This window comes from Phalacrocorax carbo, chromosome 4, assembly GCF_963921805.1.
Source record: "Phalacrocorax carbo chromosome 4, bPhaCar2.1, whole genome shotgun sequence".
Taxonomy (NCBI): Eukaryota; Metazoa; Chordata; class Aves; order Suliformes; family Phalacrocoracidae; genus Phalacrocorax; species Phalacrocorax carbo.
Genome location: NC_087516.1, coordinates 37357738 through 37384722, shown reverse-complemented (window position 1 = coordinate 37384722; position 26985 = coordinate 37357738). Strand labels below are relative to the sequence as shown.

General features: G+C 38.9%; 1 protein-coding gene and 1 long non-coding RNA gene across 12 annotated transcripts in view; one reads left to right on the top strand and one right to left on the bottom strand.

Annotated features, from left to right (window-relative positions):
• The window catches only part of TENM3 (teneurin transmembrane protein 3), a 416596-nt gene that overhangs the window by 360307 nt on the left and 29304 nt on the right, over window positions 1–26985 (top strand). For 8 of the 11 annotated variants that reach the window (XM_064449664.1, XM_064449667.1, XM_064449663.1 and 5 more), the window contains 9 exons: window positions 90–209; window positions 615–876; window positions 7587–7854; window positions 8425–8568; window positions 11697–11946; window positions 12364–12384; window positions 17648–17880; window positions 18428–18582; window positions 19443–20317. In XM_064449664.1, coding sequence (XP_064305734.1) covers window positions 90–209; window positions 615–876; window positions 7587–7854; window positions 8425–8568; window positions 11697–11946; window positions 12364–12384; window positions 17648–17880; window positions 18428–18582; window positions 19443–20317 — 2328 coding nt within the window. The remainder of the gene's footprint in view (window positions 1–89; window positions 210–614; window positions 877–7586; window positions 7855–8424; window positions 8569–11696; window positions 11947–12363; window positions 12385–17647; window positions 17881–18427; window positions 18583–19442; window positions 20318–26985) is intronic. The other 3 variants (XM_064449668.1, XM_064449662.1, XM_064449660.1) reach the window with 1 other exon arrangement.
• Window positions 5927–26500, bottom strand: LOC135313065 (uncharacterized). The gene is made up of 3 exons (XR_010372653.1): window positions 26308–26500; window positions 22859–22937; window positions 5927–5982 (listed from the first exon to the last, which is right to left on the bottom strand). It is a non-coding gene; the product is annotated as an uncharacterized LOC135313065 (long non-coding RNA).

The following is a 26985-nucleotide window of genomic DNA, read 5'->3' as shown; positions in this document are numbered from 1 at the left end:
GGTGGGGGTGTTTGCTCTGCTAGCTTTTATTCATTCAAAAGAGAATGAAAAAAACAGATTTCTAATTTGATCCTGCATCTTTTTCACAGTCTTGCATCTGTCATAAGGGGCCAAGTATTAACTGCTGATGGAACGCCACTCATTGGAGTTAATGTCTCCTTTCTACACTATCCAGACTATGGATATACAATCACTCGCCAAGATGGAATGTAAGTTCCCTTTGAAGCACTTCTGACTCCTAAAGACGGCAAAGGCATTACTAAAGAGCTGCTTGTAAAAATAAGATAATAATGAAATAATGGAAACGGAAGACATGAAAAAAGTGATTGACCAAAGTTGTACTTTGTACATTCTTCAAATGCAAAACATGCTGATTATATACTTTAGAAGTAGAAGGGCTTGCTTAATTTAAACACAGATTCCCAAACTCTCCTTTCTCTCAGTGAAGTATTATGTAATATAATTTAATTGATTTCTCCGTTGTTCCCAGTAGGGCCATTCTGCCTTCAAAGCAGTACAATGGAATGAAGAATCAATGTGTAAAATGGAGGGTGTGGATGGCTTTGAGGATTTGCTGACTAGCTAGCCCTGTTGGTTTTTTTTTTTTTACCTAGGTTTGACTTGGTAGCGAATGGTGGTGCCTCTCTGACACTGGTGTTTGAGCGATCACCATTCCTGACACAGTATCACACAGTATGGATTCCCTGGAATGTGTTCTATGTCATGGATACCCTTGTCATGAAGAAGGAAGAGAATGACATTCCTAGTTGTGATTTGAGTGGATTTGTAAGGCCAAACCCCATTATCGTGTCATCACCTTTATCCACCTTTTTTAGAATTTCTCCTGAAGATAGTCCTATCATCCCAGAAACACAGGTAAAGTGGGCTTCAAATAAATAGCATTTTGTCACAGGCTAGTATTAAGCAACCATAATGAAAAGAGTGCAAACTACTGTTGAAAAATAAATAATTCTGACTAAGTGCTAAGAATTTGCAACATGTGATTATTTTCAGAACAATTTGTTTGTTCTATAGGATGATTTTTAAAATTTCATCTGGGGGAAAAAAAAAGGTAAGAAAGCTTGCTGTAAAGTAAGCAAGCTTGGTGTACACCAGTGTCTGGTTTTATATTTCTTTACATCATTTAATTTACAGAATGTCTTCAGCAATCAGGCACTGGCCCATCAAAATGGACACACTACAGTACATATGACTTTTTTGACTGCCCTCTTGTTAGAAGTGCACCTCAGAAACTGAAAATGAAAGGTGTTTTTCCACTATGTGTGAAAGACCCATACAGTTCAATTTATCTGTTCAGTCCTAATAAATAGCATGACACTCACTCAGATTTTTATGAACTAGGTCTCTCTGTAACAGTGAGGACAGGCTTAAAAGCCAATGAGTACGTGTGCTAATATACTTCTTCAGAACTTGTAATACCAAAAGTAAGACCTAACATCTAAACCTTGCTTTAAATGGAAAAAGCTGTGGCTGGAATAGTTTTTTCTCTAAAATATTTGTATTAAATTCCTCCATCTCAAATAACTGATCATAATATAGTCTTCCTCAACTCTTAAAGCAGAGTTGCATTTCAAGAAATAATATTTATCTCATTATTGATTTCTGTTAAAACTTCCCCTAGTGAAACAGCACTCTTTCTGCCTCCCTCTCTCTCTCCTTCTCTCCCTCCTCTCCCTCTCCTTTTTCTCTCTCCTTCCTCTCTCTTTTTCTCTCCCCCACCTTCACAATGTCATAATTACATAAGGTACTCTTTTTCCCATTCACCAAGAAATGTCCTTGTCTCTTCACGGGAAACATAGAAAATGTATTCAAATGTTTTCATGCAGAGCTCTTAAGGAAAGAGCAAAATCATTAAGCAATTCATGGTAGGAGCAGGTTTAAAATAAAGATGCAAGGAAATTACAGCTAAATGCTTGTACAAATGTAGACTGTGCTAGAAAATTGTTGCTTTTATCCTCACTATCATTTCCATGCCTTTGATAGTTGCAAGTCAATTAAAAGAAAGTATTTGCAAAACACAGTCCACTGAAAAACAGCTCTGATTTACTTGTTTTGGCAACAGATGATAGATTCCATTCCTGAAGTGATGGAAAATGGCTTAGATAGATGGGGTATAAATCAAGAAAAAAGTAGTAATAGAAGAATGTCAGAAAATATGTATTTTCAAAACACACTTGTAATGCCTAGGTAAACAAGTCATTTCATGAGCAATGGGACTAATGAAGTCTGGATTCCTACTAATTGCCACCCACTGCTATAATTCCCGCTATCTGCCACATCCAGTCCTTCCCCCATGGACTGCATTCAGCATTTTTCTCATGGGAGTACCAACTTGGATACTTCTTCCCTACCCGAACCCTTTTTTTAATAAACCCTAAAGGAACTGAATTATCTTTAGAGATTCCTACTGTTATTTCAAATGTGCTTGAAATTGGCTGTCAGGTTCAAAAGCAGTGAGATGGGAGGTCTGACAGGCAGGACTGTCCTTATAAAATCAGCTGGAAGGAAAGACGGTATTCTGAGTAGATCCTAGGCAGTTGGCGTTGGGTCATTCATGACAAGGTAAAAATAGTACTGTTGTTATGTATGCAAAAATCTGGTTCTGGGACTGTGTAAAAAAAAATATCAAGGAGTCTTCTATATTCTTTGCTCATCACACATGCAATCCTGTGCTTCAGCAAGTGGGAGCTGCACAGCCATGCCTGGGACATACCTCTTTAGGGTCAGCTTCCCCTCAGAAATGCATAATGCTTGACAGTCTGTCTCCCAAAAAATTCACTACTCTGATAAAAGATGGGCAGAATCAGATTTCATTCAAAACTGTTCAGCTCTGGAGGAACTGCTGTAGAACTTTTCATAAAAAAGGGACAATGCCAGTTTGAAGTCTGGAAGACTGGAGGAAGGCACAAAGAAAGAAACTGCTTCCCATGTTCCTTCAGTCAGTGTTAGTCATCCTGTTCATGTGGTGTAGCAGCACTCACTGTCACGTACTATAGGAGAAAATGATGTGCTGCTGTAATCACCATCCCTTGAAGTGCTTCATCGTCCCTTGGAGATAATGTTTCCAAAAGAGTGTACTTAGTGGCCTATGAATCCCAAATTGATCAGAGGGGGAATTAAGGTCTGTACCAAAGAAGCAGCACAAAACAAAACTGAAAAAAGAAGGTGAGCATGGGGAAAGAACAAATGCAGTGGATAAAGGAGTAGTCATAGAATCAGCAGATCATTACTCAGGAGGGATGATAGTAAATAACATGTTAACTAAATTTGGACTACTTAGGCATGTCTTTATCTACTTCTAATTGCAAGTTAGCATGCTTTGCCTAGACTTGACTAGCTGAGATTAATCAGTGTGGAACAAGACAGTAAACTGCATGGAGATGAGGGAGATCAGGTTAAGCTGGAGCTGCTTATATGTGTTAGGCAATATTGTTGCTGTCTTTTTCCTAATATATGTCTGTTTGCCACATATTGCGTTGTGGTCTGGCAGAAACCCACATGTGAGTCACAATGAGCAGTTATGAAATTGAGTTTTTGAGGCTTTCCTTCTCCTAAACTTCTATTATCTGCTGTTACATACGCTTGCAAGATGCCTTCTGCAGGTCCCGAGCAGCTTGTTTCCATCACCTCAAGTGTGTGGGAGAATGAAGGCTGAAAAGTTTTCCTTCAAATTATATATTCAAGGTTGCCCGCTTTTTTTTCCCTCTCCCCTGACTGTCTCACTACTGGCAATACTATACAGCAGAAGTTGGCAAAATTTATTTACCAAGAAGAATTCAGGGTAAAGTACGGGCCTCAGTGATCTAATAAAAATGATTGTGTATTAACTTCAGGGTGGCCAGATTTTCAGCAAAGAAATTAACCTATGTTATCATTTGAAAGGGCAGTATAATAGGATCTCTAGATAGTCCAGTATTAGATGGATGCTGCATCCTAGTTTCATTTAGCTAGAATCTCCAGAACTTCAAGTTTAGACTGAGAAAAAAAATGGAGATGACTCTTAGAGCCAAATATCTCCTTTTTTGTGTCCTTGTTTGCCAACACATTTTCTGTTTTCTGCTTTTCTTCTCTTTGCTTTCTGTTTGAACGTTATATACACCTCTTGATTTATTCTTCTATGGACACATTTTTGGGTTTCTACATGTGTATGGCTTTTTCCTCTCCTTCTTCTCTGTGGTATCTCAGCAGTGTTTTAAGACTAGAAAAAACCAAGTATTTTTCCCCTTTCCATTTCTCCTTACTTTATATTGTTAACTCAAGGTTATTTCTTTATAAGTTCATTGAAGAGCCTCAGTTCTAGGGGAATATTCTATTAAAAGGAAAAGATTTTTCCATCTTGAAATGTGGCAGCTTCAGCTTCTACTACAGTATAATTTTAGTACTCCTTGGTCTTAGTCTTCGTGTAATAACAGTAGTTGCCAATATCTACCTATTTCTAAAAATGCCATCTTTATCCCTCTCAAGCCAAGATGGTGGTACATTTTAATGCAGAAGTTAGGCTGTTACTTCTCAGCAAAGAACCTTTTTCTGACATTAGGACTGAAGTTTGCACTCATTTGTGAAATTTGTTCTCAAATCGCCTATTGAAATTGCTCATTTTGCCAAAAAAAATCACAGCAATACAGCAGGCATATTTTTCCCCCTAATTGAATTAAATTCCTTGTTCAGGGTTCTTAATACCATCAGAGCATGTCACCTGGATCATATTATATTTTGGAGCAGGAAAGCATTCCAGGGCCTGGACAACTGTAGTCCTGCTGTCCAGGAGAGACAAGGAGCCCTGCACAATTTATGTGACTCAGTCGCCAGCTTGAACTCTCAGGACAGTAAACTCTGTCTTTGTGAAAATTGAGATGACCCTTATCTCAGTCCTGTAGGTTAGATATTTCATAGCTGTCCTTCCAAGAAGCTTGGTCATCCATAAATAAAATGTCAACCTTTAGAATTTGGTGGTTGGGCTATAACTCAGTCTCCTTAGGGTATCAGCCTTTCTGAAGGTAGTTTGATACTCTATGTGGAAAAGGTAAAGTACAGGCAGCTTGGTTGTGTTGGCGATTCCTGATGTGACTTTTATACCCAGTGACACTCCTGATTACTTTACAATTGATGTGTTGTCATGGTTTCCATAGGACACCTGATGATTTAACTTTTTGGATGAACATAAAACTGTTTAATTCTCTTTGTAATGCTTGATTCTGGGAGAGGGACTGAGTTGCATAACCTTACCTCTACATTTCTAAAGTTCTCAAGAAAATAAGTTACTACAGGGGATACTTTGTGGGAAGAAGGAAGCTGTAAGTCAGATTTCCAGCAGATATTTGAGGCTTCTACAGAAACTAATAATAGGGGTTCGGGTTTTGTTTTAAACCTCACTGAGAACTGCGTGAGTGTCCTAGTTTCTAATTTGATAGTAATCCAAATACACAGTGGAACTTCTTGGAAATTGAAACTTCAAGGTGTCCTCTTTATTGCCTGTTATCTCAGCCAAGAGTACTGGAAGATCAGCTAAGTGTTTAACGCTGCTCTTCCACAGTTGCAGTTGTAAAAGAAGCAATGGTTGTAACAGGACACCAGTGAAGTCCATTAAATTGTGTCCTATTACAAGCGTATTATTTCTTTTTCTCCTCTTGCTTACAGAGACCTCCATCTGTTACACTAGTTTTAATGTGCAGGATATGAGAGTCCTGCTGATGCCTTGAGGAGGAATTTGTCTTTTGTTCCTAGGTGGTTTGTGTTTTTCTTTCAGAGTCTTGGAAAAGGAATATGTTCACAATCACTTATCTCTCTAGAGAGAGGGGGTTTTGTTTGTGTAGAAAAGATTTGCTTGTTCTCTGGCTTAGATACTGTGCGTATATTGGACTGAGGGAGAGCAGACTAGATTTATAAATAGAAATTATGCCACTCTCACCTCCTTCCAAGTGATGGTATTGCTTGTCATTTCTTCTCAGCGATGGCAGGTTCCTGGTGGGGAAAAAAGAAACATTCGAAGATTAAGAATTAAGAATTTTAAAATCTGAATAAATTTTGTCTAGTATCTTCCGAGTCCTCCTTTACTTCCTACAGCTTTATTATAGTATTACTGGAGAAGATTAATTGCATGCCTACATATATGAGATGTAAATAACCGTTTGTGCCAGATAACGAGTCAAAAGACTATTCCTGATTTTTTTGTTACTGTTATTGGGAAGGAGATAGATATAATTAATGCCCTATAAATAATTCTTTATATCCCAGCAAAAGTGCTAACATAGAGGATGGTGTAGCACCTGTTACCCTCCTCAAAAGCCTAAAGCACATTATTTTACCCTATTCAACACAGCCAGTCAGTTGTTTAAAAGCAGGGTCCAGGGATTTCTCCAGCATAGACAGCTAGCTTAGCATTTACGTAGTAGCCAGTTTTTGATCTCACTGAAGTCTCAAGCCTAATATTTGTGACTTCAGCTCTCCCTGAAGTCTGCTTCCCGCTAATATTAATTAGTGTTTGGTCTTCAGACTTGAGGACTAGGAGGTGGGGAAGTAAAATAAAGCTTTCCAAATTTACTTCCCCAGGAGTGCTCCTTTGACACCACCAAGGCTCTGGGCTTGTGCTTCAGTGTCCTTTGCCCTCTCTTCCCGCCAGAGAAACATTACCTTTATAAATGTGTCTAGATACTTTTTTCTTTTTTCTTGGTTTTTTTTTTTTCCCCCAATAAGCTGCAATTCTTGGTAGCTGTTCACCTGAAGTGCTGGCTCTCAGTGTTCTCGGTCCTGACTGAGGTATAGGACAGTATAGGCTGTCTTCATCCACATTACACAGAAACCTCTCACATCCATCCATCACCCACAAAAGCTCCTCAGCTCAGAGGAAAAGACAAGGTGGGGGGGGGGGGGGGGGGAACCTTTTAAAAATGAAATTGAATCATTGCACCTCTCTGAAATGAGAAAGTGGTGAGCTGATGTCTGAGTAGTGAATATTGATCAGGAAATATGGAAAAGCTTTCCCTGAGGCATTCTACTTATCTGTCTTTGAAATAAATGGAAGAATGCTCTAGTTCAAAGTATTTACAGTCCACACATAATGCAAATAATAAACCACCTAAAAGTCCTTCCTGCTCCTCAAGAGCAATTAGACATCCCAACCCAAATCTGAAACTTTGTTGTGCTTAGAGGCTCTACTGCCTTTATTACATATCCATAGTTGGGACATGGGTGGCAGCATAAGAAGGGGCTGTTCTCACATAGATGTTTTTTTGGAAAAAGCGGTTGGGAATGTTCTCCCTCTCCTGCATGCTTCCTTTCCCCCCATAAAAATAAAGGTGAGGTCTTTAAAATCCTTCAGCAGAAATTATCAGCTAAGCAGCTTCAGTGTAACGAAGAATTTAGACTTCGCTTTTCAGAAATAAAGGTGAAATGTTTTTATTTATTTATGCATTTTTTTACATTATTAAATGAAGGCCAGATTTAGGTGATACTTGCTAATAGACTGTCATGTAGCATCACGTCAGGCCTCCTTTTAGGATAGCTGCATTGTTCTGTTTAATTTCCAAATCATTCAAATACTGTATTTTTTTCTTACCAATGCATAGGTACTTCACGAAGAAACAACAATACCAGGAACCGATTTGAAGTTATCATACTTAAGCTCCAGGGCTGCAGGATATAAATCTGTTCTGAAGATTACTATGACCCAATCTGTTATACCATTTAATTTAATGAAGGTTCATCTTATGGTGGCAGTGGTGGGAAGACTTTTCCAAAAATGGTTCCCTGCATCCCCAAATCTAGCTTATACTTTCATATGGGATAAAACCGATGCATACAACCAGAGAGTCTATGGATTATCTGAAGCTGTTGGTATGTGCGTTATGGGGTTTTTTTGCATTTTTACTGTTGTCTTGAAAATAGGGAAGCACATCTCAAATACCTGTATCCATTAAGTAGAAAATGCTTAGCAGAATAAGATGAGAAATAACAATGGATATTAAAATATATTGGAAAATACTAAACTTTGAATTATAAGAAAAAATTACCTTCAAAAGGAAAAAGAGACCACTGTCATTTTTCACTTCTAGTTCTCCCCCAGGAAGTAGCCCTCAGCCTAATAATACAGTATGGTATTTAGTCTGTACATTCCTTGGACTTCGGAGCACAATAGCATTCTGACGTACTTCACAAAATGGCTTTCCTCTGTACCTGTCCTAATTCATTTACTTTTAATAACTAGAATTATTTTAATAACCCAAGATGGCTTTTTAAAGGATCTTGGAATTCTGTTTAGGTTTTTTGGTACATCTAAGGAAGCCATAGGGATTTTCAGGTAGCCTGGGAGGGCAGAAGAGCATATGTGGTTTAAGGAAATCACAGTCTAAACTCTTCTTCTGAACAAGATCCTATACTTAATGAGGAAATCCACTGTTATTTCAGTGTCTGTAGGTTATGAATATGAGTCTTGCTTGGATCTAACTCTATGGGAAAAGCGGACTGCCATCTTGCAGGGTTATGAACTGGATGCCTCCAACATGGGTGGCTGGACATTGGATAAACATCATGTATTGGATGTTCAGAATGGTAAGGAGTTAATTTTCTTCTTGCTAATATTAATATTCAACTGTCCTGCACTTCAGGTGCTTTTCTAACTTTTCAAATGTTTGCTTTGTTATTTTGAAAAAGGAACTTATGGAATGTTTTGCATACCATAAATGCGTTGAGCTTTACAGTGTATGTGATGCTTCTTCATCCTATAAATACATATGCGTTAATAATTTCATCTAACAGTATTAGCCAGTGTTAGATATTCTTACCAAAAAAAAAACCCAACCAAAAACATTGAAATTGTTTTTTAAAATTAAGTGATGCTAAGGAAACACTATTTCTGAAGCAATTGTATGCATCAACATTGTTATTGGGTTTAACTGTTTGTATGTTAACAGTATCTTGAACAATGTTTTCACTTCCAATTTTCAAAATGAGTGAAAATTAAACAGCAATACAAGACATTCCTGCCAAACTGAGAGTTTGTCACTCCCAGTATTAAACCCCTCATTTACACAGGAGGTGTTCCTCTTCATGTCATGATACCCCCAGCCCCAGCATGGCTGCTCGCGGGAGCACTTAGCACATGAGTACCATCTCTTCGTTTACACTCTCCTCCTGTTTAAATCTTCGCTGAGGTGAATCCTCCCCAGAATGCTGTGGTCAGCTCAGCACACAGCAGGTGACGAATGATGCTGCCTTGAGTCAGTGAGGGCACTTGTGCCCCTTGTTTCAGGACAGAGTCCAGTTGCTAGTGAGCGAGTCTTAGTTTCAGTGGAAAGGTGAGGAGCAATACACATTTATAAGAATTGTGCCTTGCCACCAAGGTAAATTTGTCCAGTGAGCTGCTTGCCAACTGTCTGGAGGGTGCCATGCTAAGGCAACCCCAGCTCAACAGTGAACAGCGGGAAATTTGGAAAAATTTGACTGGAAGCATGTAAGAAAGGTAAAATAAGCAGAGTCATAAGGCTCAAGATGGGAGTTGGTTGCACTGGATTTTTATGCAAAGGAGGAGCCCAGGAGTAATTCAGCGGGAAGAATGTGGCTTCTGGTGTCCTTTGGAGGTCTCCCACTAGTACATGAGCTTGTTTTGTGTGCTATGCTAATCACCACCTAAAGCATTGCTTCTGACTGCTAGAAAAACAAGGTAACCAAATCAAGGGAAAAGGTGTCATTGTACCTAATTTAAAATGTCAGAAAAATCCCGTGCAAATTATTGTAAGGTAATCCATCTAAAAATGTAAAGAGCTATAATTATAAATGTATATATAAGATTGATTCTGTTCACAAGGAAAATTGATGGTGGCTTTAAATTAAGTTCAAGAGTACATTTGACAAGTAATGACTTTTCAAAGCGACGTGTGTCTAATTGAATAAACGAAGTGGAGAGTTGTAATGACAAGGTGGATGAGCTGGAGAAATTTATTCAGAGGAGAGTGCAGGCACTGTTTGTACGGACATCCTGAACTGCTGCAGTAAATAGTCTAATGTACATCTTTTAGTCTGTGATAATAGAGGAGAAATGTGAAGGACCAATTTTTCAAGGTAATGACAGAATAAATCAGGTGCAAATGTGCACTGTGCTGACTTGTAGAATTCCTCTGATGAAAATTATAGAACTCGGCTATTTCAGCCAAAATTATGGTGCTATGATTGTCATAAATGATGTAATCATAGGAGAGGGGATTTCATATACTGTTAATGCATTCTGGCTTTAACTATTCATGAAAAATACATTTTCCCTCTTTTGACTTAGATTACTTATTTAGATTACTTGCCATTAGGTTTCCATAAACGGATTTCACTCTTCCCGATTTTATCATGTATATTGATTTTACGTTTATAATCTCCTAAATTTTATAACATTAAAAATTAGTGAAGACACCTAAAACATTTAAAGTGGAAAACAAAGTATTTTTTTCATACTTTTCAGTATAAATAGTGCATTTTGGGGGTGGGGAGAGAAAGAGGAATACATCTGAAATATCTTCTAAGCATCTGGAAAGAGAAATGTATCCCTCAGCCCCAAACTGCTTCTGAAACTCGGCACACAATCAATAAAGCACGTATCGCTCTTGAAGTACAAAGTGACATGTGGTTTACATGGATTACACCGTGGAAAGACATATTGTAACTTACAGGTAAAACCATAATAGCTGGCCATTTGTAGAGTACATCTCAATGGATTCATTGAGAGGTATAATAATGAGGGTCCTGGCAACATTTTAACACACTGTAAATTCACACTTTTTTTCCTGAGATTGAAGATTTAACATAAAGCATGCATTTTTCTTCTCAGATTTCCTATGGAGGCTATAAGTAAGAAAAATACTGCTGGCACATTGCTTTGTCTTCACAAAATTATTGGTCCTTTCATGCCTCAAAGCAGAATTAAGTTTAAGAGGCAGGTTGGCCTGGCACCACATTTTTTTTGTTGTTTTGACATTTTTAATAACTGCCTATAACTGCAGACATGGTATTGAGGCAGACTTTGTTGCCAGAGGTACATTTTTATTGTGAGCTGAGTAGAGTCTTTTATAATGTAAAATTGAGGCAATCTCCAACTTTTTGAAGTAGCTCTTTAATTAATATTTACAATTTGCAGCAGTAATCCACTTTCGATTACATTTGACATCATATTCATGTTAGTTATAGTAGGCCTTTAGGAATAAATTTTGCAAATATAATTTTTTTCTTTTTTTACAATATATGCCCATTTAGAATTTCAGTCATTTCTGGGGAGTTTCAAAACTGCAAGGGTTTAGGAGCACAGACCTTGATTTCATTCAGTACACCTTGTAGTTCCTTCAACGTGTCAGTTTCTACTCTGAATTACAACAGTTGAAATTATTAACATTTAAAAATAAGAATGACTGAAAACTTGTTTGGGTTTTAAACGCTAGGATAGTTAGTATTTCTAGTACATTGTGTGGACAAGATAATTCAATGCTTTGTATTTTGGTGTGTCTGTGACTTAAATATAACTATAAATGTTTTAATAAAGTTCTGTTACTTGTAGTGGGAAAAATATGGTGGTGAAAGTCCATTAAATTATATTAATCAACTAAAAGAACATTTAGAAAACTTATGCATCATTTTATGTACATCCATTCAAAGTTTTTATAAACTATTCGTTATTTTGTGGGTTTTATATTACCTGCCAGGAATCCTCTACAAAGGAAATGGTGAAAATCAATTTATATCTCAGCAACCCCCAGTTGTTAGTAGCATTATGGGCAATGGAAGACGACGGAGCATCTCCTGTCCAAGTTGTAATGGTCAAGCTGATGGTAATAAATTATTGGCTCCGGTTGCCTTAGCTTGTGGGATAGATGGCAGTCTTTACGTGGGGGATTTCAACTATGTTCGGCGGATATTCCCATCTGGAAATGTAACTAGCGTTCTGGAGCTAAGGTATGGTTTTTTCTCATCTCAGACTTTTGGACTTGTGAATTACTGTTGCAAACTGAAGTATGGAGTAGATTTCTGACATTGTGTAAGTTAGAGTTGCCAGATGCTTTTGGGAACAAAAAAAAGTTCGAGTCAAAAGATTTTAATGCATTTGAAAAAGTATTTAAATTGAAAAAATTCTACCCTGGTAAAATATTTTAACTATGCTTATGTAAACTGTGAGAATTTAATCTACCCAAAGTAATTATTCTGTGGATTTTAAGAGTTAAGCTACATAGTCGACGTGAGTGGACAAAAGACCATCATTCACCACTTCACTAATGATAGGTATAAATGTTGCCTTCTTTTCATCTTTTAACATCCTTTCTGAATGTTTTTCTAATAATGTTCTTCTGTTCTTTTTTACTTGCTCCCACCAAGAAATAAAGATTTTAGACATAGGTAAGCATTCCTTAAAGAAGATTTATATTTTTCTAACTGTTCTTTTTTCTTTTTTAACAAATGAATACTTACAATGGAGAAGTCATTTCTGAGATGTATTATTAGAAAAGAGGAGTATTTTTCAAAGATAATGAGTTCATATGTTTTAGTTATGTCAGCTGTCAGGCTGTATCATCCTTTTGGATACGAGTTCCTCTTTTCTCATCACTCTCTGTCCACAGTCAGGCTTCTTTTTATGCTTGTGTATGCCCTCCTCTGCTGTCCCCTCATCTCTGCTCTCTCCTATTCCTTGCTGGCAGCACTTGTGCTGATCCTGTCAAAACTCACTCATTTATCAGATACCCCAAATATGATGAGAATGGCATATAAGTAATAAAAATATGAAAGTGTCAACCAAGTTCCTTTCATTACCCTTTTGATGTTGAGTGTTTTCAGGCTCACCTTTAAGACATTCGTTTCTTTAAAGGGAAGTTTAAATTGTCCCATAATAACACAACTCCAGGAGTTAAGGTTTTAAAGTACACTGAGATTTGTAAGATAGGTCATAAAATCAGCAGTAATCAGAAGGACTGGAGTACAGCATTCGTTTGTCCTGGCATCACTACAGTAGTGGCAAGAACAGAGAAGAAGGTGGATGCTTAGAATTGCTGTGCTACGCAGCTGGTGCTGATAAGGAGACAAAAAGAGAGTTACTCTAAAATCTTGTTGGATACATGAAACCCTGCAAGACTTTGTGGTGGAACTGCTAAGTACAGGGCTTAGCAGCGCCGCCAGTGTCGTTCTCTCTGTTTCTTGCTGCTAATCCTTTTCCTTCCTTTTTTTTTTTTTTTTTAAGAAAAAAAAATCACAGAGAGTCATATCTCAGTTCTCTTTTTTTTTAATTCACTTTACTTTGGACATGCTTCTTTATGAGGAAGGGTTTTATGTTTAAAAAAGTATGTTTCAAACATGTTAGGCAGAAAAATCCATTACTAAATTGAAGCGTTTGCATTGGCGCTAATGATCAGAATTGGGAGTTGATGCACGGTCTTGCTGGCTTTATGTTATTTTCCAGGTGTGACTCCGAGGCAATCTCTTCTATTTGGTGGGTTTAGGTTTTCACTATTACATTCAATTTGCATTTGTTCCACTGCTTTTAAAATAATAATATCCCTTGTGGTGTCGTGAAGTTGTGATTGCAGCTGGATAAGACATTGTCTTGGCACATGTATGGAATATGGAGTAATACTCAAAATGGGAATTTGAAATGGACAAAAGGGATTAAGGAACGGATGCGTAGTGAGGCTTCTTTTGCTGTGATTTAGTAGCGACACCCTCTTCTACCTCTGGCAGAACTGTGGTCACAGGCTCAACCGCAGCGTTTCAGAAACTAGATCCCGGCATGTAAGAAAAGTTGGTGAGGGATAACATTGAAGCTTTTCTCCCTTACTCATGCCCACACAAGTGGAAGCTCCAGGTAGAGAAATTGCAATCATATTGCACAAATTAGTGTAACATCATTTTCATGGCCTCATATATTGGCTATGAAGTAGGGGGTCCTCCTGAGGCAGAAGGAGGCGTAGAGGACCGTGGAGAAGTGGCGCTGCAGGAGCAGCTGCGGAGCCACTGGGCAGGAGGCGTGGAGCCCAGCGGGCAGCCTGGCACAGTCTACTATGAGTTTGAGTTTTATCTCCCCTCATACAACATTTTCCCACTGTCCAGTCTTAGCCTAAGGGGTTTGCTGCTCGGAAGCTTCCTACACCAAGAGTGGCACCTTTATGCTTAATATCCCCTGATAGCTTTTTTATTCTGTTAATTTAGCTGATTTTTATTTAAGACATGTAAACTTTTAGGATCCACCAAATCCTGTGGCCATGGGTTCCCCAGCTTACGGACACACCATGAGACCACATAGCTTCTTTTGCCTGTGTGAAGTCGTGCAGAGCCCTGTGAAACACTGAGGAGATTTCTATTTAAATTGCAGTTTGGAAAACAGCCCTCAATAGACCACTTTGCAATATATAATTACTAGGTATCAAAACTAAGAAAATGCACAAAAATATGCATTCCCCAAGTAAAACTAATGAACAAGGCTAACTACTAGTTCAGATCTGTTATCTATTCAAGCATTGAACTTTCCTCGCCTATAAACACAGTGCTTCAGCACAGAGAATGATGTGCCTCGCACCTCAAGGAGCCTATACTCTAAATTAGAGAGACAATGCAGATCAAATTTATCCTTTAATGTTCCAGTGACCTAACATTTTTTCAATCTCAAAGCTGAACTGATGTCTTTATACACACTGCTGCCTGTGGGTGATGAATGCTGATAGGCATTCATGGAAGAAGTAATTTTTAGAAGGACTTTGAAGACAGAGAGGTCATTTGTAGGCTATGGCGGTATCCCAAGTCTGTAGAGAGCCAGAGAAAAGTTTAGCAAAACCTGAGAACAGCTTTGAGGGTATACGGTTTAGAAGGCACAGAGTGAATGGGAGAGATGGGGGGACTGAAGCAGGAAGAGTATGTTTTAAAAATTCATACATGGAGAGTATTGCAAGTGATCTGACAGTTGAAGAATTAAAAGATCGGTGTAAACAAGATAAAATTATGCAAGGGGAAATAGATCATTACAGCTCTGTGCCTGTGTGTGTATTTGCACACGTGTGTGTGCACTTCAGATTTGAAGTACGGTTACTATTATGTGGCATAGCCAGAGCAAGAATTTGTTGTCATCTGTCTTTATAGGAGCCCATGTTGGTATGTAACTGCATATTTTTCAGAGCTACTGACAGCGGTTAGGCGAGACTGAATGAGTCAAGAAGTCACTGAGTGCGGAGTTTACTTCTTTGCGTTTGTCGTTACTGGTAGAAGGCAGAAGCTTAATATTATGTCAAGCTACAATGAAATAGAATAAACTTTGTGCAGCTTTCCAGCTGCTGGCTGCTTACCCCTGTACTATTTCTGAGATCTGCGTAGTGCACATAGATGTTTTCTGGCTAGAAAATAAATGTGGTTTTCATGGGACCATTACTCAGTCCCTCAAATTGTGTCTTGCTGCTGTGAATTAATGAGGTTTTTCTATCAGCTAAAGCTACCTGAGCCTTTTAACCTTCACTTGAAACGAAACGCTGAAGTTAAGCCTGTTGTATTATCTTAGAAGGGAGCCGTCATATGTCTATGTATGACAGAGTGGAGGGTTTATATTGATTCAACAGTGATGTCCTCTGCACTCCCAAACCTTGGGGTTTTTTTAATAAAACGAGAAAATATCCATAAATTATCAGCTGAATTTTTTTGTTTTGATAAGGATACACTGCTCACTATGAGAACTCATCCCAAATAAGAAGAGCTCTGTCATTTTTTGTTGGAATTAATTAAAACATAGAAATGTTTTCATATTTATGAAGAAAGCAACTTTAAAAATTCTTTTTAGAAAGAGGTAATTCTGTTAGGCATAAATTACTTAGTTATTGATTTGACAACTCATTATTCCAACAATTCAAAATTATGATTGAGGCAATGTTAGATGAGTTGAAGTACTTTAATTTAGATTTTAGTAGTATAAGGAAGGACTTTATTTTAAATTACGATGAAATAAAATTTAATTGCACATCCCACATTTTGCAATGTGTTTATATTTGAAGTGTCTGCAAAGTTTCTTAAAGACCAAAGTAATCATGTAAATGGGTATAATTTAATTTGCAGTCTATAGAGGTATAAATAATTTGTACACTACGTAGTGATCATATTAAATGATCTCTGCATAAATTAAGGTTTCAGAAATGCCTTTCAACTCTCTAGCACATTGGCAGTTATAGATTTCTAACACAGAAATTTCAAGTAAGCCTACATGTAATTGTTTTCAGACATGCTGTACAACACTCAGCTCTGTAGCAGAGCTTTTTAAGAGGTGCTAATCACTGTGCATTTGATTTCATTAGTCTGCCTCACTTGGTTTCTTCATTCTGAACCAACATGTTAAAAGTCTTAAAACCAAAGAAAATCCTATTTATGCAACACATTTTTTCTGTGTTTTTTGTAATTGGATAGCTATAAAAATCTGTCCCTGCTAAAAGACATAATTTGTTCACAAGTTGTTCCTGTTGGTCTCTTGTTGCGTTTTCCAAGTGGCAGTACATAAAAACGTGTTACATTAGCACAGTTATGTATTTACAAAACGTGAAGTGTAGCATTGTGCGAACAGATGTTTGGCTATCACCAAGACTGGTAGATCTGTTTAAGCAGTGCTTTTGCAAACATCAGAAGTGGGACTGACTGTTCTGACACTCTGCTTCAATCCATTAGGAGAGCATCTGAAATTACCTCCTGTATTTACATGACCTTATTTCAGCTCTTTGTGCCATAAATTAGGTCAGGAATCCCAACTGCAGTGGGTTAAGTTTCTACATCATAATATATCAATCCAAAAGGTACTCTCCAGGGCTGTTTTTTTCACCAGCAGGGGAGAAAAGACAGTAATTCTCAATTATGTGGCACCAGTGGAGAGGCAAAATGTACGTTTCTGGGAAAATGGTTAGCAATATATATTTTCACTGTAATAAAGACTGTGTTGGCATAGTTAGCGGTTTTGTGCCAATGTGTACAGTTATTTGAAATATGATTCTGAGTTAAGAAGAACAGAAAAGCTCCGCTCCGTGCTCTGGTGGAAAAGATGACATTTCCTAATGTGTTAAATCATGCGTATCACATCTTTGAAAGCAGTGGATTAAACAAATACTTACGAAGGATGTCTTATCTCTTGCCTGTGAACTAATAATACGAACTCTGCCTTATCTGTTCATGAATTATATAAACCATGCACCTCAGGAGCCTTATAGAAATCAAAACCAATAGGATGGTAACAGCAACAAAGTGTAAGCGAGGGCTGGGGTCTTGCTGCAAAGTTTGGAACTGGATCGAGGTTCCCAGAAAGCCTGGGAGTTTTCAGACTCCAGTATTTTATTTGGCCTATTGTAGAGACAGGAGCTGTCTCTATTTACAGAGCATAGACCAGGCCTGTGAGCATCACAGACAAAATGGATCTTCTGTCCCAAAAGGATGAGTAGCCTAGACTGGACTGCCTGTGACGCAGGCAAGAAATGAGAACCAATGAAGGTTTTGGGGCGACATGACCTGTGCTGCATATGCCTAGAGCATCACCCTGGTTTTAACTATTCATGCCTTACTTTTAATCGCACTCTGTGTGAACTGAAGCCTTTTCTTCTTGATCCAATGTTAGGTGCAATTAATTACAGCATATGCGATGTATCATTCCGTTTTACAGCAACAACCCAGCTCACAGATACTACCTCGCAACTGATCCTGTGACGGGAGATTTGTATGTTTCTGACACAAACACACGCAGGATTTATCGGCCCAAGTCACTCACGGGTGCGAAAGACCTGACCAAAAATGCTGAGGTAATAGGAGGAACAGGGGAGCAGTGCCTACCATTTGATGAGGCAAGGTGTGGTGATGGAGGCAAGGCGGTGGAGGCAACTCTCATGAGCCCTAAAGGTAAAAAGAATTGACCCTCCATAACTTCCAAAATAATTCGAAAGTTCAGAGCTGGGGACATGATCTTGTTTAATTACTGAGCCCAGTAGTTGGCTCCAAAATGTGGTTTTGAGTAATTTTTTTGAAGTGGAAAGACCATGGAGGAAGAGAGCTACAGGGGACCTAGGTTGATTTTTTAGGAAATATTTGGCTTTCATGATTATTGAGCATTTAAAAATGCTAATTTAGATTATGTGTTTGGCAGGCAACGGTGAAGATTTAAAATCAGTGTTGCTTTTGGTCCCACTTATCCCATTTTTCAGGTTAACTTAAAATCTAGGCCCTTCTCAACACACAACAGCAAAAGAATGTGATTGACAGTAGTAGATTTTATACGGAACATTGGTTTATTATGCAAGATATGTTTACAAGCTGGTTTACTATCTACTGCCTAAGACCGTATTTTCTGCCTGTAATTTCCACTAGAAACGTACCACTGACGCCCTTAGTTATGGATAATATATTCATTGATAGTACAAGAAACTAATTTTCATTCTCTTCACTAAAGGAATAGCAATTGACAAGAACGGGTTAATCTACTTTGTTGATGGAACCATGATCAGAAAAGTGGATCAGAACGGAATAATATCCACTTTGCTTGGCTCCAATGACCTGACCTCAGCACGACCTCTAACCTGTGATACCAGCATGCACATCAGCCAGGTACGATTTATCTCTTGCTAATTTGGAGAGCTGATCTGGGGCCAGAAATGCAAATGCAGCTTTTTTGCCACTTAAAATAAAACTGGGTGGAGTGTGTAATGGATATTTAACAGCAGAATTTGGAGAGAAAGAACCCTATTCCAAGAGCATGAATCGTAGTGTATTCTCTTAGATATAAATGCTGCTGTATTCAATTTTTCTGCCCATAAAGTTCAGTTTAGTTTAGAACAGCGAAACTATCAGCAGGAAACATTAAGTCTGATAGCAAATACTGGGAGAATGGCGGATCTGTTAGAACTGTCCTGGCATGTTGATGTCTGCCGAATCACTACATCCTTAGCCTACTAGAGTGAATGAGAGGATATATAGAAAAGAACATATTTTTCTATTTGTCTCAAGAAGCTTGTGTAGGTAAGAAGGGACATCACTAGTGGTATGTTTAAAGATGGAGTACAGTACGGTGTTTCATAATCTGGAAGGTAGTAAGTTGTTTTTCCTGTTAAAAAAACAAAAGGTGAGTACTGCCCTTAAAGGACGTATGTAGACTTTGATATCTCTCTCTATTTTTATTTATGCATTTGTGATACAGAAGAGAGTAGCATTTATTGCAGAGGAAATTCAACCTGTATTTTAGTTCCATTGCAGCTGGCTTCTTTACAATAAGATAGATGTCTAAGCATTGTTCCCCTTGCCTCCTTGAAAAGCTTTAGTTTGCTGCATGGATTTTCCTACCAGTCTTTTTGTCATGATTGGTTACAGCAAATGAAAAATATCCTACAGCAGTGTCTATAACCAAAGGCAAATTCATTAATTTAATCTGCACTGATTAACTGTTTAATAAAACGCTTCTCTTTGTTAAGGTTCGTCTAGAATGGCCTACGGATTTAGCTATCAACCCAATGGATAACTCCATTTACGTTTTGGATAACAACGTAGTTCTGCAGATCACTGAAAACCGTCAAGTTCGCATTGCTGCGGGGAGGCCAATGCATTGCCAGGTGCCTGGAGTGGAGTACACGGTGGGAAAGCACGCTGTACAGACCACGCTAGAGTCAGCAACTGCCATTGCCGTGTCCTACAGTGGGGTACTTTACATTACAGAAACTGATGAAAAAAAGATTAATAGGATAAGACAGGTCACAACTGATGGAGAGATCTCATTAGTTGCTGGAATACCATCAGAGTGCGACTGCAAAAATGATGTCAACTGTGACTGTTACCAAAATGGAGATGGCTATGCTAAAGATGCTAAACTTAATGCCCCTTCTTCCTTAGCTGTGTCTCCCGATGGCACACTCTATATTGCTGATCTGGGAAATATTAGGATACGGGCTGTGTCAAAGAACAAACCCTTATTGAATTCCATGAACTTTTATGAAGTTGCTTCTCCAACTGACCAAGAGCTTTATATTTTTGATGTTAACGGTACTCACCAGTACACTGTGAGTCTAGTCACCGGAGACTATCTGTACAATTTTAGCTACAGTAATGATAATGATATTACTGCGGTAACGGATAGCAATGGGAACACTCTTCGTATCAGACGGGATCCCAACCGGATGCCAGTAAGAGTGGTCTCTCCTGATAACCAAGTCATCTGGTTGACGATAGGCACTAATGGATGTTTGAAAAGCATGACTGCACAAGGGCAGGAGCTTGTCTTATTTACCTACCATGGCAACAGTGGACTTCTGGCAACTAAAAGTGATGAGACTGGATGGACCACGTTTTTTGAGTAAGTAATAAAATAAAAGTCAGATGCCTTATTGTTTTATTGAGTTATGCAGTACCATCTGAAATATTTCTGGAAACTGATGAAGTAACTGTAAAGATGGCCCTTGATAACAAAAAGCACATAAAGATGCTTTTTGTTTCCCATGCTGTCTTCCTGTCTGACTTCTGAACATTGGGTCTGAATAATTTTCAGTTCAGTATTTTGAATTTCTATTTCGTATATATTGAAATAATAGTGAGACATCTCACTCTTGTCAAGAAAGCTGTAACTCAGATAACCATGGTTTTGTAGATTTGCATCAATAACTAGATTTTCATCCCATTTACACATTAGATTGACATTGTTCTGCAGCAAATACTGACAAGAAATTTGTCTTCACGGCTCAATATTTTTTCTTTCTTTCTTCTAAGTGAAAACATGTCTGCATAGTCTTTTACCCCAGAAAAGGCTGGCTAGGTACTTTTTTGAAGTTGTAAAAGGTTGTGTTTCACTGAGCGGGAAATACGCAGGGAGGATCTCCTGGAAGGCACAGCCAGCTTTCACACAGGCTGGCCTGGGCAGAGGAAGCTGAGAAAAGAAATGTGGGCTGTGGGGGGCAATGTCACTCCTGGAGGAATAAACTGAAAACACAGAGACCACCAGCAACATGTGGTGCGCAGGTGCGAGCGCAACAGTGAGGGGTATGAGTGGAACAGTAGGACTTGTAATTTTACCAGCCTCAGAACAAATCTTTTCAGTGAATTGCTTTACCCTGCGTTACAGTCATTAAGTCATCAATACCTGTTCATAACCACCATTAGCAAAACGTTTTACAGAATCCTCAGTTATATTGACTAAGAAAGGTCATGGCAATTTATAGATAAAGTAGATAAAGTAGAACCTGAGAGTTCACGTACGGGTTTTATAGGCAACTTCATCCCCCAATGAGCTGAACTACAAACTGATATGCCAAATAAAACATAACAAAAATGCGCCTTAAAACACAAACAATTTATTTCAGAAAAGGTCATCGTAGAATTAACACATATTTTTCAGTCATCTCGGTCAACTGGAAAAATAGGTGTATTTTTAAATCACATGAAAGACATGGTAAGGTGAAAATCTGTTGGGTGCAAATGTGTCCATGAAGGATCGGAAGACGTAGAGTTAGTATGATAAGTAGAAGTGTTAGAGGGCCCTCCGCTGAAGTATTCAGGATTACAAAGGGCATCATGAAAATCCAGTAAGTCCCTCTTCTTTTTCTTTTTTTTTTTTCATCTTCTTTTCTCCTATCTTTATGATGAAATGCAGTAGCAACTGCTGCCAAGGTCAGGGCCGAAAAAAAAGCTTTCAATTCAACACAAGATAAAGAAAATAAAGTGCGGGTGTCAGGCAGTGGCAGCAAAGCCAAACATCTGTGTTCTGAGATAACTTCACATTTCTGTCAGCGTACATTTGGCTGAGGCAGTGTGCAAGAGGACTCTGAGCACCTGTATCTACTCTCCAGCTTTTACATTTGCCCTTCAGAGACATGAGAGCAGCAGGTGCTGCTTCACTGCATATTGTGTCCTGAAATGGAGACAGGGCTAGAAATGCTGATCCCTAACAAAGACAGCAGGTGGAACAGCACTGCTGCCAGTTTTAAGGTATTCTTACAGTAATCCGTAAATTGGCAAGGCTTCGGTAGCGGGCACATTCCCAAAGCATTAGCGCACGTCTGTAATATTTAATTGTGCATTGGTGCATCCGCTGCATATCTTTTTAGGTCCTGCCAAGAGGACAGAGAAGCACAGCGCGGATACACAGAGGAGTGAGAAGCTGTTCGTTTGGGAGGGAACGTGTTCTCCTTCCCATGAGTTAGTCCTGTCCTGTATGCTGAGAGACGAAAGCACAGCTTCGGATGGACTGGGAATAGTCATCCATTTCCACAAAGAGTAAATTCGACGTTTAACTGTGACACACACAACCACTTGTTTCCAGCAGGCAAGCTGGGCAAGGCAGTCAATTTGGTGGATAGTGAAGTCCCTTACTGAAATTAAGGCATCTGCTGGGTACAGCAGGCACTTTTAGTCATGCCGGCATTCATACTGGCTAATTGAAGGCCTAGAGTTTTAATCAGGGCAGTAATTTCTCACCATGTTGCCTGTAGTTTTTTGTAGCCTACTGTGGTACACTGTAGAAGTAGCTGATGGCTCCTGAATGCATCTTAATGGCATCTGTATGATCGCAGAAAAGCGCTTATTATATTCACTATTAAGTGGTTGATGGGTCTGTATTTTTCATCATAGGGAGAATTTAGGGTACTGTGTGTCATGAAGTACACTGTTATTTACTGAGTCTGTAAATAGCCATCTTTCACACCAGATCTGCTTTCATGCAGACTTTCTGGTCTGAGTTAGGTTATGTTCAGCTGGCTTAGGGAGAGCCCTATTCCCCTCAGTAGTAGTAGTAGTATTTCCAAGCTGCTGTTTATGCACTTCTTAAACAATTACTTCCAACCAATGTCTCGTTAGAATTCCCAAGCTGAAATAATGACAGAGAAAGCTAGACAATTTCACTCACCCCAAATTTGCAAGTGTATGAGGCTTTTGGTGAAGCAAAGATATTAATCGCCTTCCCGTAGCCATGGTGACGAAGTAATCTGTTTAATCACAACAAGGAAGATTCGGATTAGACATTTGGAAAAACTTCACTATGAAGATTTTGGAGCCCTGGAGCAGACAGACAATGACAGTGACCCCTTGCCCTTCACAGGCTGTCTTTAAGAACAGATTAGACATCTTTCAGGACTAACAGAGGAAGAGCAGATCCTGCCTCGGGGTAGGGGTTGGACCACATGACCTCTCAAGGACCCTTCCAGCCATGTTTTCTATGATGCTCTGTACAAGTTAATACCAAAAATAAAAAATTGCACTGATTATGTAAAGCTACAGGGAATAAGTGGAGGAAAAAAAGCACTGTGTTACTTTTCTTGCCAAAACAGCAATCTTAAAAACATCCATCGGGCATCATAGCTGCTTACTTTTTAACATAAAATCCCCATGCACCAAATTTGTTAAGTATGTTTCCCTTTTGAAGAAAATGTAGATAACAACACAACTATTTTGCCATTTTTTCTTCTAGGACCAGCAGAGATTATTGTGACTTTGCTTTTCAGTGCTGATGATTTGTAACATTAAATCTGACTGGGCTGGGTTTCCAGAGGCTTATGCTAGTATTGCCAAAAGAGATGGAAACCATGTGTGCCGTATAAGGTCTTGTGTGGGAGTGACGTGGTATACCTGTGTGTCTCTCTCTCCCAGCTTTTGCATATTCAAGTTTGTAGGTAGCGTGGGCTAAAAACTTTTCAGCTGAAGAGTTTTCTTTTGCAAAAAATGAAGTCATTAAAATGGAAAGGTTTCCCTCGACTGTCAGGCGAGGAATAAGAAATTAGGAGAATAAATTGTTCTGACTTCCTTGTTCTATTTTAGAAATAGCAAAATATTTCCATTTCATTGCTGGATACGTTCTTTTTTAATCTCAGCATTTATTTATTTATTTTATTTACTCTACTGCGTTATTCCGATTCTCAAAATATTTTGGGAAGGGGATAGAATTTATATTCCATACTGAATTTAGACTTCCTTCACACTCAGAGTTAAAACTTTTCAACTGTTAGAATTTCCAGTGGACTAGAAATGTCATTTTTCAACTAACTCTGAGCATGACTGTGTTGTTTCACCCTTTGGTTGTCACACATCTGTTTAAATGGCAGAAGTTACATTGGAGTAAAAAGTACTGTGTGTTTAGTAATAAAAAGATCAGTCTTTGGAGCCAATTCAGTAATAGCTTTGTTAACTATTCTCTTGTACAAATCTGTTTGTATAATCGGAGTGTGAATCCAAAGAACTTAGATCATTTCAGTCGAGTTCTCAGTAATTTGAGAGCAGATTTCAGAAAACTATTAAATATTTTATTTCCTTTTTTAGAACAACTTTATAGTGAAAAGAGGAAATCTTTGAAAAAACATTGCATCCCAAACACTGGCAATCACTGCTCTGGCACTTATTAAAGCATTTGGACTTGTTTCTTTTCATGGCATGCTAATATCAGATCCAGAAGAAATCTACTTTTCTTTATTTCACTTAGTCTTGATGCTAATTAATCTAGAGTTTATTTTATTTAGTCTCCACTTTGCCTGAAGAAAGGAAGGAATGACATACAGGAAATATTTTTTTATACTCCTTGTGTTTTTTACCGTGAAAATTTTAAGTACTAATGTGAATTATTTAGGATATCATATAATCTCTTTTCTGTATGTTTACAGACTTTGATTTTTTTATATCTGTGGCAAAATGGATTTCTGAATTCCTATTTTTTTAAGGGTTTAGTCTGCTGATCAGAATTGACCCTTCATATTTCAAGAATGCATACCTTTCTAAAGTACTGTTACAAAAACTCGTAGTGTTATCTGCTATTGAAGCTCTAAAAACTTGCTGAATAAAAAAGATATTAACAAAAAGGATTGAAGATATACACACGCTAAAAAACCAGTGGAGCCATATGAAGCTAAAAGTCCTCCACATTAGGTTTTATAATGAAATTATAATATTAAACAAGGTATAACTGTAATCAGCCTAATCAAATTCTGTTGTTCTAAAATTGTGAAATATCTGAGCTGGAAACCATTAACTATAACTGCATATTATGCATACATAATATGAACATTGGAACAGATAAATCTTAAAAGTTGAACTAATTATATGCACATTTGCATTTTGGAAGTGACTTCGTAGCTAGCCTGTATTCCATTATTTTTTTGCAGCAGTTTCTATTCCACTTTCACACACACACAGAGCTAAGCCAGGTGCACAGAAGGAGCATTTTCTCTGGACCTAAGTTTTCGAAGCATCAGAAGTAAACTCCTAAAAAACCTTGAAGTGCCCCTGTGCAATCACTCAGTTATGCAGGAGGCCAGAGGCCTGCCTCCCCAGCCTGCAACGTCAGGTCTCCGTCAAAGCCCTGGCATGCCAGCACTTGCCAGCCAGCCTTTAAGATCAGCTGAAAATGGGTAAAAACCTCACTATTAATTGAATGTATGACAATGCTCAAGAGGGCAAATTATTCCAGAGAAAAAGCTGCTATTGCTCATGATACTTAATCTGACCAGAAGCGTACGGCAGCCCTCTGAGAAGGTCCCAAGTGTCTTGTTCAGCCCTGCTTCTTCTGAATCATCTCACTATCCCAAGTCATTCCCTGGGAGCCACCGGGAGCTCAGCACATGCTTGAGCAGCTGTCATGACCCCACTGCTTTCATTCCGCATGCTCCACGACTACTTTGTGTAACTTCAGCCTCAACGTTACAGGGAAGTCCTTTGGTTGAATCGTTGGCCTGCTGCCCTGCCAGTCTCCAGCTGCTTTGTGCTCCTCGGATTGCTGGAGGAACTGGTAGAGGCCGCTCTGCGACAGAGGATCCCTCCAGGGCAAGAAGACAGCCTTAGCTGTCTGGGCAGCACGTGCTGAGGCTGGGTTGTACTGCTAAGGCTGCAGTCTATGTGCACGATGGTGTGCTTGGCACTCAGGTGATCTCTGGCAGCTACATAGTCCTTAGACGTGGTTTAGAACAAATCATGGCCAGCCCAGTGTCAGGCATCTGGGACCATCCCTCTGTGGTCCCAGCCCAGGTGCGCCTGCAGGCTCCGCTGTAAAAAGACAGCTGTTCCTTTATCTCACATCCCCCGCAAGGTGCAGGCTGGATGGACTCTCCTTTGGCTTCCTCTAACCCCTTTGGTTAAACCTGGGTAACTTGCCTCCCTTAGGCATGAATTAATTCCAATAGCCACTGTTTCTTACCTCCTTCCTGCCTAATCTCCTCTTGCCTTCCTCTCCTTTTAGGAGCAACATCAGCAGGCAGAGATCTGATCCAGACTAAGATGCCTCCTCCTCCTCCTCCCTGCAAATTCACGGCCTTTCTTCCATGTCTCTTCTTTGCTCTCCAGACCTTGCCATGCTACTATGTTTAACTTTCTTACCTTGGATCTTGCTCCTTCCCATGTCACCCGTCATTTCTCTAAGGCGTGTTTGGCTTCCCTGCCTTTTCCTCTCCCAGCGGTGCATTTCTTAATCCCCTGTTGTATCTCTTGACAGTTCATTCAGTGTTTTCCCGGGCACTTCATGCCCTGAGCTCATTTGTCTTCTCTTTCCCCTCCTCCCTCTCCCACTCAATTCTCGTCTCCAAGGGAATGCAAGAGAAATCAGAGAGTGACATTAGCAAGCAGAGCCCTTACAAGTTTACTTTACTCCCACAGTTAAATTAACGAGCTTTCCGGCCATTCTGAAAAGGGGGTGAAATCACTCAGAATGTGAAATCCTTACAATAATTTTATAGACTAGAGAGAATCACAGGTAAAAAGCTATTTTCATTGCATGCTGCAGAGTATCACCCTTTGCATATTACACCTTTATTAACATTAAATTCAGTGCTGTGGTTTCCTTAAAACTCTGTGATACAGAGTAAGATACTGCCCCTGGCTTGGACTTGTTTAGTTTCCCCACGTACCGGGCACATCATTTGTAACTGTCGGCATTTGGCAACAGGGAACAGATGACATTTTGCAGTTTTCCTCTTGCTTCATCTTAATGCATTGCTTATGGAGTCTGACTTGGAAATACTGAGATTTGGCTTGTAAAAAGTCTCTAGAACTTCTACT